General features: G+C 41.9%; 1 protein-coding gene across 1 annotated transcript in view; it reads right to left on the bottom strand.

Moving 5' to 3' along the window:
• Positions 1–2,078: 2,078 nt before the first annotated feature.
• Positions 2,079–14,598, bottom strand: part of PCSK2 (proprotein convertase subtilisin/kexin type 2) — a 111,451-nt gene continuing 98,931 nt past the window's right edge. Inside the window, exons 10-12 of the mRNA XM_052784141.1 lie at positions 14,376–14,476; positions 11,535–11,762; positions 2,079–5,529 (exon numbers count right to left, since the gene is read on the bottom strand). Coding sequence (XP_052640101.1) covers positions 5,043–5,529; positions 11,535–11,762; positions 14,376–14,476 — 816 coding nt within the window. The 3' untranslated portion in view covers positions 2,079–5,042. The remainder of the gene's footprint in view (positions 5,530–11,534; positions 11,763–14,375; positions 14,477–14,598) is intronic.

Raw genomic sequence — 14,598 nt, 5'->3', positions numbered from 1 at the left:
TAGGCCTCAGCTTGACTTCAGGCATACAATTAATCCCACTAAAGCAAGGTACATACTGAAGTACTTTTTACTAGGTTGGGCTCCACATGTTCCTTTGCCAATCCCATCCCGGTTCTCAAAGTTTTTGTTTCAGCTTTCAGCATTGTTATGCCTTTTCCTTCTGGCTGATTACTCCTGTCAGCTGCAACAGAGAGGGGCTAAATGCCATTTGAGCTGATGAGCCTGAACTTCAGGACTACCTTCTCACATCACCTAACACTTTCCTTCTTTGATATTCTGTTGTTTTTTATCATTAGTGAGTTCCAATGCAGGTATAGCATCTAAGCTACTGTGACTATTATGTCTGTTAAAGTGGCACCTTCTTCTTTGAAACAGGGACAGGTGACCCACATATAGTTGGATTTTTTTTGTCAATGCTATTATTTTATTGAAAGGCTTGTGGGAGCTTATGCCTGATGTGGCTTACGAGGGTGTGTGCTGTTTTTCAGTTTAATTTATTAACAACAGTGTAATTAACTGCAGAGGAGGACTTTATCAATGCATATGCAGGCTGCACTCTGGTGAGCTGGGAGCAGCTGCTCAGAATGACTGCTGGTGAAAGCAAGTTTTGACTACTGCGGGGGGGGGGGGGGAACACAAACAAACCAAAAAACAAATCCCACAACTGAGCAATAGGAAGGCTGTTTAATAATTCTGTCACAAAACAGGGTGTAAACAGATTCAGGCAGTACCCAGACAGAACTGGGTATTCCCCCCCCATCTGATTTTACTGCGATACAAAGAATATGTTTGGAATACAAAAAGCCTTAGTCAGTGGCAAGGAGGCAACACTTCAGGAGAGCCTGGATTAGGTGTCTAATGTGTGAATACTCCCCGCCACCTTCATCCATTTTGTGCGGTGGTCTCACCACTCTTCGCTGCTGACATACATATAGAAATGGTTTTCTGATGCTTGTAAACCTTGTTCAGCAGCTGTGCAGTATAAAAATCACTCTTCAAGCAGGTTTGGTGGCACATACTCCTGAAGAAGTCATGTACTGCATTGCATAGGCAGCAGCCTGAGGCGCAAGACTTGAACCAAGCTGGTGCTGAGCTGCACCATGGACACCAGCATCAGCAGAAGTCAAGGACCATGAAGAACTAAGGCCTAAATTCTGCTATGATCTCTGACCTGCCTTCCATAAACATGGCAGTTGCCCAATAAGGCTGCAGATGATGGACATCTTTCTGTAAATTTGTATGAAAATTATATAGAAAAAACACTAGTATTCTGTTGTTCATAATGATAATGCTGAAAGCTACAGCAAAATCTCATGATTTATGGGCTAACCTCTGCTTTAAATGCAGATTCTCAATGAAGTGATGAAATGCTAATGCTGCAGTGTAATGGTGAAATACTTGTGAGCATCTATTCAGCAGAGCCTGGGATGAGACCTACAGGTACATTCTTGCCTCTGTGGCAATCAGAACTAGATCAGGAGGCTCCCTGCCATCTTTTACTGCTGCAGACACAGTAAGAAATTATAAAACACCACATACCCTGTGCCATGGGAACACATGTGCTAAAAAGTACCCAAAAGTGTGGGTGGGAAGTAGGGAGGAAGAGGGATACTGGGTGGGGGGAGTGGATCAAAGTGCTCTGAGAAAAAAAATCTGCTGTAGCATTTCCTTGGGGCCAGAACTGCTTATGAAATGCAGTGCAAAAATGTCACTGTCTCTCTTCCTGAGCATCCCCTTCCCCACTGAGCGCAGCAGGTCAGCACCCACATTGCTGCGTGCCTCTGCAGAGCTGTCCTTGGAGCCAGTGGGTTTGAACCACGTAAGTAATGCCCAAGGCTCCTCCTAGCCTGCAGCCTTAATCTTCTATGTCCCACCATATCACAGAGTTAACATAAAGCCTCTTACTCTTCATCTGTTGCTATCAACTCTTTTGGAGGATCGTGTTTATTTTCTCCGCATCGAGCGTATATGGGATACAACTTACTTTATCAGTGTAAAAAGCAGAGGAGTAGGAAGTCATCCCACAGCAGGGTATTACCTCCTGTGTACCTTCGGACAGGCAATGATGATAGGACCTGGCAGTTTACAACAGCTCTTTATTTTACTCATATTATAAAACATCATCACAGGGCTTCAGTTAAACAGTGTTCACCTGTTTCAAATCATGAGCTTCGTTTTCCCCTTTATTATAAATACTAACAGATTTAACTTTATTTTCCATCAGCAATACCATAAAAACTTAGTCTAACTGGACATATTTTTCAGCAATCCCCTGATGCAAAAATCCTGAAGAGTTTGAAGTAGATCTCTATATTGTATATACACTTAGTTTTATATATACTTATATCAAAACTCACCATTTCAGTATATCACTGATTATCGTGATCTTTCACTTAATAAATTATGTCAGCAGTATGAAAATATGAACAACCATCTAGTTATTTTGCTGCTTTATAAGATATTTAATGATTGAACAGAGAACTGCAAAATTACATGAATGCAATGGAAAGTCATGTACATGTTCATTTAAGATTTCCACATGGACTTTTTATTCCAAAACTTTTTCCACAGTTTAGAAGTCCTTCAAAAGCTTCCAGTTACCTCTTTCTTTGAACACATACACACAAAAGGTTATGATGTGCGTATATGTATTATACATTACATACTATATGTAATTCTATATGTATTTATAAGCAAATATATCTAACATACTCTGAATATACATATCGTATGTAACATATATATACAGAGATATACCATAGGGGTGTCCTATGCATTTAGACATACAGGTGTATGCATAAAAATATATATATATATATGGTAAATTTTTCCCTCTGGTATGTATACACTGCTCTTTCTGAGAACTGGGTGCCTTCCACAGAAACCTACTGCCATCAGCGCAATCCATTCAATTCCAAAGACACAAGCAAACCTGTCCCTGGCCCATTTAACTTCAGTGAGTTTTGGCTCATGCCACATTAACTCCCATTCATGCTTTGAAACAGACCCATCTTGTCCTTGGGTTAAGTTTTAAATCACCAAATTAAGCACAGCTGGCACTATAATGTATTTGAACAAATAACCAAGAGCACTTCAAAAATAAAAATCACACGGGGGGGCCTGATTCTTCTCCAGCCAATGCCTGTTTTATCCCAGTGTGACTCGATTGTCCGAAGGGACTGCTGCACGCAACGAGGAACCTGTGAGTAGTGTGAGGCTGCTTGTCTTGGCTTTAGAGTGTAATGCACACAGAGTTTGAGTAGGTTGAGCTGTTTATTTTGCATTTGGATTTATTTGTAAAGGAAAGAACAGGCCTCTTATGGAAAGATAAAAGATGGATATTCAGTAGAAATAACAGCATAGATTATACATTCTTAAGTGAAACGTGTCCACCATATAACCTTTGAGTTACATTTTTAATTTGTTAGATAAATATTTACTTACTGAATGTGTTTCTACTACCATGCACCTGATCAACCAGGACAACTCTTATTAAAACATTTTAGATTCATACTCTGCATATTAAAAATACATAGTAAAATTCTGAAACTAGTCACTGCTAAAAAGTAGATCTTGGATCCTGCAAAGATCCAAAGCACCTGCTTAAAATTAGCATTTGAGTAGGTCCACTGATGGCCTTTACTGTGAGTGCCTAAATATTTGCAGAATCAAGACCCTTTATTATTCAAAGGTAAAATTTGGGATCTCACACCTGAGAATATGTAGTGGTTGCTACCATGAGTAATTCCCACCGAGAAGGATGTTACTTCTTGCGGCAATAGCCAGAGCAGACTCTGAGGGCGAGAGACTGACTTTACCTATGCATGAAAAGTGAAGGTGAGACTGGCCCTTTAAACAGCAGAGAGCAATGATTACCAACAAATCTTCTCAAACACACTACATTTTACTTCCCAGGAAGGCCAGCTTTGCATTACACAATAACTTAAGCATATTTTCCTCCTTAAATATATTTGTATAACATAAAAATAACAAATCTCTATTTTTAAAAATGAAATCTGAATAAAAAATTGCTTTGGGACTGAAACTGCATACTTCAATTTTCTCCCACAGCAATTTACTGACAGCCAGGTTGTAAACCCCAGAAAACAGGGGTCTGTGATTGGAAATGTTGACACAGCCTCATGTTACACTGCTGCAGTACATCTCAGTATAGAGACGAGCAGATGCACTTTTGCACACAGGTTGCCAGAAATCCTACAGCTCATTCCCTATGTGCTTGTTCTGCTCTAAGATGGTAAATTGATTTAAATTGCCAAAATAAAAACAAAACAAAACAAAACTGAAACTTGTGCTTCTAGAATGCCCTGACCCTGACTTCCCCATGTCACCCGGCTTTGGCATAGCTTTGCCTTCCTTATTGCATGCCTGTTGACACATTCTGTGGCTGAAGTGTTAGCGTGTACATTGTGTAAGCATATATATTAAAGAAAACTCTCAAAATAATTGGATTTCTGAAAACTGGATTGGTAATTTTCTTCATCTCTGGATTATTTCATTTTGTAGGGTGTAGTGCTACCTTGGTTGAACCCAATGGGGAAAGTCCCACTGAAGTCAATGATGCAGAAGGAGCTGTTAGACATTCAAAGACCTCTCCAGCCAACCTCTTCGTGATTTCCTCTCTCACAATTTTTAAAAATGTGCCCATTATCACCAACCGCCAATGTTAAAATTCACTCTTTTTTTTTAGTACAAACAACATTTACCACAAAAATATGAAGGGAAAAGCCATCAACTTCTTTGCAGGTTATTACCTATTTGTATGACACAAAAGAAAAATCATTTACAGTCACAAACTGTACATAGTATTCAGTGGGGGACAGTATATTTGTGGTTTAGAGTAAAAAAAGGATTGCTTCAGTGGTAATTAAAATAATTATTGATGAGATATAAGACTTTAAAATAAAGTGTGATAATTTGGCTACAGAGACAATCATTGTAATATGTCTAACACAGAGGTTTGGATAGTAGAAAGGTGAGTAGAGGGACCTGGGGAAGGAAAGACACCATCATGCAGAACAGCGCTAGTTCTTGCTCAGTATACTCTTCAGGCTTCTCTCCACTGCTTCATCTAATTCTTCTTCCAGCTCTTCCTTCTTGGACATGGCCAGTTTGGACTGATAATCTTTTACTATTTGGTCTATATATGGTGCGCTCTGAGTCCCGTGCAGCATCAGTGTCCACTCCTTCAGCACGCCCCGCTGCGGCAGACTGCTGACAAACCCAATCTCTAGAGCCCAGGTGCCTCGGGGGTCTTCTCCCCAAGTGTGTGTGGTCATGAAAGGCCATTTGTCAAAACCCACCTTGGAGTCGTCGTCCCTGGGGCGCCGGCTCAGTAAAATGGACTTTGTTCCCATTGGCGAGGTCATGTTGATGTTGAGGTCTCCTCGCCTAGTGGAATTCACAGTTATAACTGCTTGGACGTGTTCAAGGTATCGGACAAAGTTTTCCTTCCCCTCACAAGCATCAGTTGTAAGTGTGAGGACCAGCTTGCCACTTGGTAGTATCTTTCTGCAGGTCAAAAGATAATTAAGCAAATTAAAAGGATATACACAGCATGACATGGCTCATGCTAAAACTACTGGGTTTTGGTGCCTCACAGAAAAACCTGTACTATTTTTGCTTATTAATACATGGAAAAGTAAGGAAATAATAGTTGCAAACGTAGCCAGAAAGAGAACATTATCTTTTTAAAAAATTATATGAAAACCTTAATTTGAAAGTACATTATGAAATGCACACCTACACAAAGAGAGAAGGAATACAATTAAGAAGTACATAATGCTATTTAAGAAATATTAACATATATTTAATAGCTGCCTTTACTTACCACTACTATATTGGGTAATTGCATAATAATGTGTCTATTCAGTAGAAGAAACCACGAGCAGTCGTGTCAGCCAGTCACCTTAAAAAACAACAGCAAATGTCTGTCTGGACTCAGAGGAGCCAGTTGCACGGAATTTCAGTGCAGTCACATTCAAGCCTAAATCCTTGTTCTGATTTTGAAACCAGCACAAACATGGGATCCCAGTTTCAGCTCATTTGAAAAATATTTTTGCATGAAAATTGCTATCCTTTAACTGCTCCAGTACAGTAGCACGCATGCACGCACGCATGCGCACACACACACACACACACAGAGGAAAGAAGTTGCCCTTGTTTAGTGAGTTGTCGAAGTGCTGCACCTTGAAGTCACAAGTTTCTTGGTTATTATAATACAGTCCTTATGAAGGCAAACTCACAATTAACTGAAGGACATTTGTCCCTTGAGGGTGGAATATAAAAAAAAGTATTACCAGGAAGCTAGACCCACAGATGGAACACAGGCTCAGTCCTGCTACATTTCTTTTGCAAGGACCCTGTCATCAAATGGAAACCAGATCCCTGTTATCAGCGCACAGGGCTCCTTTGCTGGAGAGAGTCAGACACCTGAGGTTGCAATGCCTGGAAGTTAGCACACAAGAGGAGAAAACCACTTCACGCCTGGTCTGTGCAATCACTCACAGCCGTTAATAGTCTTACCAACACTTGTCAACAGGATGAATTACATATGAAAGGAAGCCACATTACACCAGTTGGTGCTCTTGGCTCCCCCCTTGCTGGGCACCCACGGTGTGGTTACTCCCCATGTGGTTGAGGAAAACCGTGAGGCAGCATCATTTCCAGAGCGTGCCTCCAAAGGCTTCCAAGAAGAGGTGAGTGAGCGCGCGCTGCGGGAGAGCAAGGCACCTTGATGCCTTTCCAGCTCTTGCAGAGGATGCCTGCAGCCACTGTGTGCTGGGCAGACCCACTCAGAATCTCAGAGCAGGCCTGAAGGCACTGGCCCAGGAGCAGCGCCCCGCCAGCAGCTGAGGCTGCAGAGTGCCTGCTAAACCCCTCGGGCTCAAGATGCAACTGGCAATTACTAGTTGCCTCAGAAACTGGCTGGCAAACTACACAGGAAGCGTAAACAAAATTCTCTGCATCCACCATCAGTGTGCTGTGAGCATGTGACACTTTCCTCTGTCTAAAAGAAATACTTGAAAAGACAAGAATTACTGCAATCATTAAAAAAGGGAGTAAGTCGCAAAAGACCCCAGTCAGCTTGTCATTACCTCTTCCAGTGGCTTCTCCATGACCTAGGTTTTGCAGTAAAATAAGAGAGTCCCTTTTAAAGGGCATTGACCACACTGCAATAATGAATACCTTCTTTTCAAAAGAAATGAGTACCAGCCTTTTCCTTTTGCTAATGAAATAGCACATTATTCAGAGACCAGTGAAAGTGTTTCATTCAAGCCTAGCTTCCAAGAATTCTCTTCTTCCCAAGATGAGCTCCAGGTATTGCAGCTCAGTACATCATTAATTGGCTCAGGCCAGTCTCTGCCCCCTCTTTCATAAAGTATTGCCTTCTTGGGAGTACTTGCAGAGTAAAAAGACATTCAGGGCCAGGTCCTCAAGGCATTTAAATGCTTACCTTAAACTGAAAAACCTGTGTTGTTCTGAATCTCATGGATGCCCTGGAGCAGAAGCTGGTATAACATAAATATTGTATAGCTAAAATATATGAACATACAATATCCTCAAGATTTATTTTGTGTGCCAGAGCACAAGGAAAATGCACTATATGCCAGCCAGAGGCGAAGGAGCATAATCTCACAGTTGCCACATGCTTGTAATTTCTCTGCCTGGGAAGCATCATCCTCAAAGCAATCTGAATTGACATTGTCTCATAGCAATCTCACACAGCTGACAAAGCTTTGTCAAACAGTGCTTCATTCTCACAGTTGTGGTAAGTGCTTTCTATCTCCTGCAGTAAATGAGGGAGGACACCACAGTGTGAGTCTTTTCTATCTATCAACATGTGATGGGTTAACCCTGGCTGAACGCCAGGTGCCCACCAGAGCCGTTCTATCACTCCCCCTCCTTCTCAGCTGGACAGGGGAGAGAAAATATAACAAAGAGCTTGTGGGTCGAGATAAGGACAGGAGAGATCACTCACCAATTATCCTCACGGGCAAAACAGACTCAGCTTGGGGAAAATTAACTCAATTTATTACAAATCAACCCGAGTAGGGTAATGAGAAATAAAACCAAATCTCAGAACACCTTCCCTCCACCCCTCCCTTCTTCCTGGGCACAACTTCACTCCCGGATTCTCTACCAACCCCCCAGCGGCACAGGGGGACGGGGATAGGGTTTACGGTCAGTTCATCACACGTTATTTTCTGCCGCCTCATCCTCCTCAGGGGGAGGACTCATCACACTCTTCCCCTGCTCCAGCGTGGGGTCCCACCCACGGGAGACAGTCCTCCACAAACTTCTCCAACGTGGGTCCTTCCCACGGGCTGCAGTTCTTCACGAACTGCTCCAGCATGGGTCCTTTCCATGGTGTGCAGTCCTTCAGGCACAGACTGCTCCAGCGTGGGTCCCCCACGGGGTCACAAGTCCTGCCAGAAAACCTGCTCTGTGGGCTCCTCTCTCCACAGATCCGCAGGTCCTGCCAGGAGCCTGCTCCAGCGCGGGATTCCCACAGGGTCACAGCCTCCTTCGGGAACCCACCTGCTCCGGCGTGGGGTCCTCCACGGGCTGCAGGTGGATATCTGCTCCACCGTGGACCTCCATGGACTGCAGGGGGACAGCCTGCCTCACCATGGTCTTCCCCACGGGCTGCAGGGGAATCTCTGCTCCGGCGCCTGGAGCATCTCCTCCCCCTCCTTCTTCACTGACCTTGGTGTCCGCAGGGTTGTTTCTCTTACATGTTCTCACTCCTCTCTCCGGCTGCCGATTACTGTCTGTCCGAACTTTTTTTCCTTCTTAAAAATGTTATCACAGAGGCGTTACCACTACCGCTGATTGGCTTGGCCTTGGCTGGCGGCGGGTCCGTCTTAGAGCCGGCTGGTATGGGCTCTCTTGAACACAGGGGAAGCTTCCAGCAGCTTCTTACAGAAGCCACCCCTGTAACCCCCCCCCGCTACCAAAACCTTGCCACACAAAGCCAATACACAACACCAAAACCCAAAGAAATAAGAGCAGTGTTACCACTCCATCTGCTTTGCAGGCAGCCTGACAGCTGCAGACAACTTTTCTCCCCACCTTCAGTGCAAAAGTTATCTCAGCTCTCTAAAACACATGAGAAAAGGCTTGCTCTGTTTCCCCCTTTCCTATTAATTAGAATCCAATACTCTCTGGTTTGCTAGACTAATTACTATAATCCAGGGGAATTTCCCCGAAGAAACAAAAAGAACCAGGGGTGGTGGAAAAAGCCCGATGTGAAAGGAGCAGAAGAGGAGATAGGTTTTCCACACCCTCACAGTTTACTGCTGCCCATTTTCTATATATAGTTAAAATATATATATATAAAGGAATATATATTTTAAAAATGCATTCACTTCTGCATGTAGTGTAGTACCCAGTTAGAAATGAGCAGGGGGAGCTAACCGCTCTCTAGAAGCACACTTCCATGGTCCTGCTCCTCAGCTACTGCACTATGATGTCCTAAATCATCTATGTATCTCCCTGAACCAGCCAGATTCAGACTTGTCCATTTTTTTCTCTTTTTGCTGACCCAACAAAAATCCCTCTTCAGGGAAAGTTCCTATTGCTAATAAGTGTTTCTACATGCAGCAGAGAAATGCTGCACTTCAAATACTGCTTGCTTTCAGCATGTTGTATATTCTAGGCTGTCAGTTCTTTCCTGGCCCATTTCTGCTAACTGACAATGCTGCTATGGTACACACTTCTGCATCAACTACTCACCTAGCTAAATATATATTGAATATGTATTTTATATATACAAATATCTATACTTATATAAACATATATATATATATCTGTAGAAAATGTTGCTCCAGCAAGGCCAAACTAGAAAAATAACCCAATTATCCATGGCAGAAGTGCAGCGTAGTTTTCATTTCCAGCAAATCTCTGGAGATGCTGGGACTTCACTAGTTTTATTTACAGTGTAATTCAAACAATGTAGATGTTGCAAGCCATGATGCTTATTATCTCCTATCAGTGACGTTTTCATTGGGGGATGTAAATATTACAGCAGTCCTATTAACATATAGATGTGTTGGATAATTATAGGAGGGCTCCCATACGCACTGAGATTACATTGCAGTGGAGTTAGGAGGCTTAGGTGGTGACTGCCTTGGCTGAACTTTACAAATCTGTGTGCTGTAAGCACAAAGCCTGTTCTGGGTGCTGCTCTCAAAAGACACCAATACAAGGCAGTTTATTTCTCAACTCTGGAGCTTGTTGGGCAATGACAGCTATAGGGAAGCTTTACTGCAGTTCCAGATCCCTGGGATGGAGGAAATGCACCATCACCTCTGCTTTTCTATCCATTCAACAGCAGAAATGGGACAGAAGAACAAAGGCAGAAGGAGACAATACTACTGCATAGCACTTGCCCAACTCTGGCTCAGTCTGTCACCGGCATACCTCTACCACATTGTCTAATGCATAGAGCCAAGCGTACAGCAAGAAATTTTCTTTCTTCCTCTAGGATGATTCCCATTTCAATAAATGGGGCTGCCCTAAGATAAGTAAGATTATTTGTCTGCATTTAAATTATGAATAAACTAGAGATAGCTCAAAATTAGCTTCAGCACTCTCTCATTTGTTTCCTACCTGTGAGCACGCATAGACCACATAAATTAAAACTCAGATCTCAGCTGTAGAACCTTGGATCCTGCAAATACAAATCCATCTGGAAGGTTAGGAACAAACTTATTCTTTGCCTGGCTGAGCTATGTGCCGGGGTGGCTTACTAGTTTGCCTTCTTTTTCCAATAGAATAATGATGCCTTCAAAAATGGCACTGAAACATCAAATTTCAAATGGTATAGACATAAATTGGCCATTATTAGGTTAGTAATTCAAATAATTAAATTGAAGTATAGCTGTCGCAGTCAATTAGTTTTAATTCATTCACTTGTTGACTCATTCACTTTAGCACATGAAGGTAAATCAGAAAATAATTTGACTACCTACCCTGCAATTAGAGATTTGAAGAACATAAACCAGACACAATTAAATGCTGTTGTGTTCAAACTGAATCCCTGGTACCTGTAGATAATTGTTTCAGTCTTCTGGAAATAAAATTTGTCTGCTAGAATATGTCACAAGGAGATATGACCTGGCTGACAGATATTTCATGTGGCAGCAGTTTATATAATTTATAGTGCCAGCCTCCCAGACTTTCACTTGTGCACAGGCTCTTTATTCACAGAAACTTTGGCACAAACATACCTTTAAGTACCCAGGAGAAATGGATGTTGCTATTAACACTACTGGCACTAGCAATGATGATACAGGTGGGCTGTAGAATGCACTCCTCCATGAAAGATCATGTAGTTTATTTTATCAACTTATTGAAATACCTGGAACACTACCGGCAATGTTAGTCTTCCTTAGAAAAAAATTTTCATTATGTTTCTTTGACTATCTATGTCTTTGTCAACATGTTTGCATGCTTGTGGTCTCCTCAATTCCTGGAAGAAGCCAAACACATATACTAGACCATTCACTTACTCAGGTTCCTGTATTGACCCTCCAACACAGTGGAATCTCTCAGGAACAGTCTTCCAGTCTTTCGCCATCTTAACCATTGCTCCTGCATCTAGGACACCATAGCCAAACAAATGGTTGAATTCCAGCCCAACGCCATTTCTACGCCATTGATGAACCTCATCGTGAAGCTGGTTCCTCTTTGAGGTGAGCACTGTCAGATGCTGCATGTCTCTCCATGTCAGATCCAAGCTGTAGAAGAGCAACATGGAAAACAAACAGTACAGTATTTCCAAGCAGATATTAAAGACAGACAGTGTGTTTGAGTAAGCTTGTTGGTAAAACTTGCTTCTCTGAATCACACAGAAATTGTATCTATACACGTATCAATAACAAAGCTTCTGTTGATTTCAGTGGAAACAAGAATAGGTTTTAATTGTATAGTAATTTCCCAAAATATATTCCCCAAATTTGCAAAACCATTTCTGATTGCTTCCCTGTTCTTAAAAACAACTGCTTTCAACTACACAGTATAGGTCCCACCATGCTATTTTTAAGTTAATAAAATGAGTAGGATATTACACCAGATCCTGAAAAGAATACAAAAAGAAAAGGACGATGACAGAATTTCACCTAGCCTTCCTCTTAAATCTTGCTCTCTTTTCCTTGCCTGCACCTCCTGCTTTTCCCATGGACTTTCCAAGGTTCACCCAGAGAAGCCCTGATCTGATGAAGCTGATGAGCTATAACAATCAAGGTCTTAGTAATTTTGGTAGTCTGGAAATACAGATATATGGGCTGTGGGTGGCTGGAGGCTTGTATTATAAGGTATGGTAGAGGTTTGTCACCTGTGATATACTAGCATGAATGGATGCAGTACAGTAACATTTGTCTAGATTCAGTGATCATTCTTCATCATCAGCTCTTGTCTCCTAGATTTGCAGTGATTATGATGACAGGAAGGGCACCTATAAGTTATTATTTTGGAAGCTTTAGAACTGACATTCTAATTCTACATAAGTAAAGCTATTCCAGTTGTTTTATGATGAACTCTTTCAACATTACGTCTGATTCAAACCACCAACCTAAAAGGATCCGCATTTCAGCTTTCTGTGTCCCAGGTAATAAGGAAGTGTGCATGCTGAATGTATACCAGAATAGCTAATTACTGTCATTTTTCCAAGGTGACACAAGAGAGCTGAAAACCAGATATAACTTGCATCATTCTTATTGAAACCTTTTAAGAGCTGCTACGTATCTTAAAACCGTACTTTCCGTTTCACAGATTGGTCTGGTTTTAGAGACATGTCAGACATATATTGTGTATAAGCTGAGAGACATATTGCAGGCAGCAGTCATCTGCACGGGAAATGGTTAGCCATTCTTGTGAAGGCTAGTGTAACTCATCCAGGGTAGCTCTGCACACTAAAATGGAGGTTTAATAGAGCCAGACTGGAAGGAGATAAAAGACACTGTGACACTTCTTTCTACCTCCCCCCACCCCTTTTTCAGCGAAGGCTAGAAAGCCAATTGCAAACCAGGGGTATTAGTCTAATTTGTACTCATGATAGTTTGGCAAGAGTAATTCTAGTCTTCATGGATAGTTCAAATGAAGAGGAATGGTAATTATAACTGAGATACTAAGGTTGTAGTCCAGGTTAAACATGCAGTAGTCAGAAAATTCATTAAGCCTTTATATTTTTATGGCCATAATTATTTATCACATTGTGGCTGCCCCACTGAATGAATCTGATAGTAGAAGGACTGATCATCCGAAGTTAAACACTTGGCGTGTGTTTTACATGTATGAAACCTGAAAAATGAGATTTGGCCCAAGTCGTGCTCTGAGCACAACAATCATTGCTCTGCTAATGACAGAAGCTTTGTTTCCTCTGCCAAATCTTCATTCTTCTGCATACTGTTGAAGAGAACTATGTACGTAGTGCTCACTTCATGCCGTGGTTACAGCAACTGAAGCTGTATACTTGAGCAAATGTTGTCTCACTTCATAAAATAATTTAACACAAAGTAAAAAGATGGTATAGGTTATTGAAAGAACAACTTTTCCTAACCATTAGAGAAGATGATAATGAAGTAAGATATACAAGAGGTCTCCAATGTCATGAATAGCATGAAGATGGTAAATAGACAATGGATATTTATTCTTTCACATAACAGAACAATTAGGTAGCACAGAAGCAAAGCACCAGCAACGGGTTAAGAAAAAACACTCAAAACATTCCCCACCACCATTGCCAAAAACTATTATTACTGTGGAACTGATGGCCACTGGATGATACAGGTGCCAAACACAGACAAGCTGAAAAAGAGTGAGACAAATTCAAGGAAGATAAATCTGCCTGTGGCTATTGAACAGGATAGGCTCACTGCTCTCTCTCCAAACCACTGACTGCCAAAGCTGTTTTTGAAAGATCGCTCTTAATCCCCGTTTGTTGCACTCTCCCCTAAGCATCTGTCATTGCAGACAGTATGTGGCACAAGATGAACTCCTGTCTGATACTATAGGTTTGTTCTTACATTTTTGTAGGCTGGGCATTCCACACTGGGTATGTGGAGAAATGAAATAATCTCTCCCTCCAAACAGTGCTGGAGAAGACAAACCCCTGGAAGCAGTAGAGAGGACACAGAGAGAGCGAGTCAGCCAAAATGTATCTGCTATATGGCTTTGGCAAGACTATTGCTCCATCTGTAAGTTACCATGTTTGACACCACTGTAGCAGGTAGCTTGTTTGCTGCTCATTCTAGCCCCTTGCCACACACAGCCAATTTCTATGATGAACAATATTAAACAAACCGCAGGCCCTCTCCTCTCTAGAGCTCACAAGGAATTTCTCAACAGCATACTTAGCCTCCAGGGCCAAGGCAAACACTCCGGCTGCTTCAGGGGCAGCTGCAGACGTTCCTGAGTGACGCAGGGTGCAGTTGCCATACAAATCCGTTGTAGCCTGCAATGATATTAGACGTAATTAATGAAACCAGCTAGTCCATTTTCCTTGCAGCTACAGACTCAGAAAAATACAGAAAGTGGAGTGTGTGGCCTTGCTCTTTAAAGTAATTGTGTGTTTGT

Source organism: Harpia harpyja, chromosome 4 (assembly GCF_026419915.1).
Source record: "Harpia harpyja isolate bHarHar1 chromosome 4, bHarHar1 primary haplotype, whole genome shotgun sequence".
Taxonomy (NCBI): domain Eukaryota; kingdom Metazoa; phylum Chordata; class Aves; order Accipitriformes; family Accipitridae; genus Harpia; species Harpia harpyja.
Note: the sequence above shows the minus strand (reverse complement) of the source record. Positions and strands in the feature narration are given on the sequence as shown.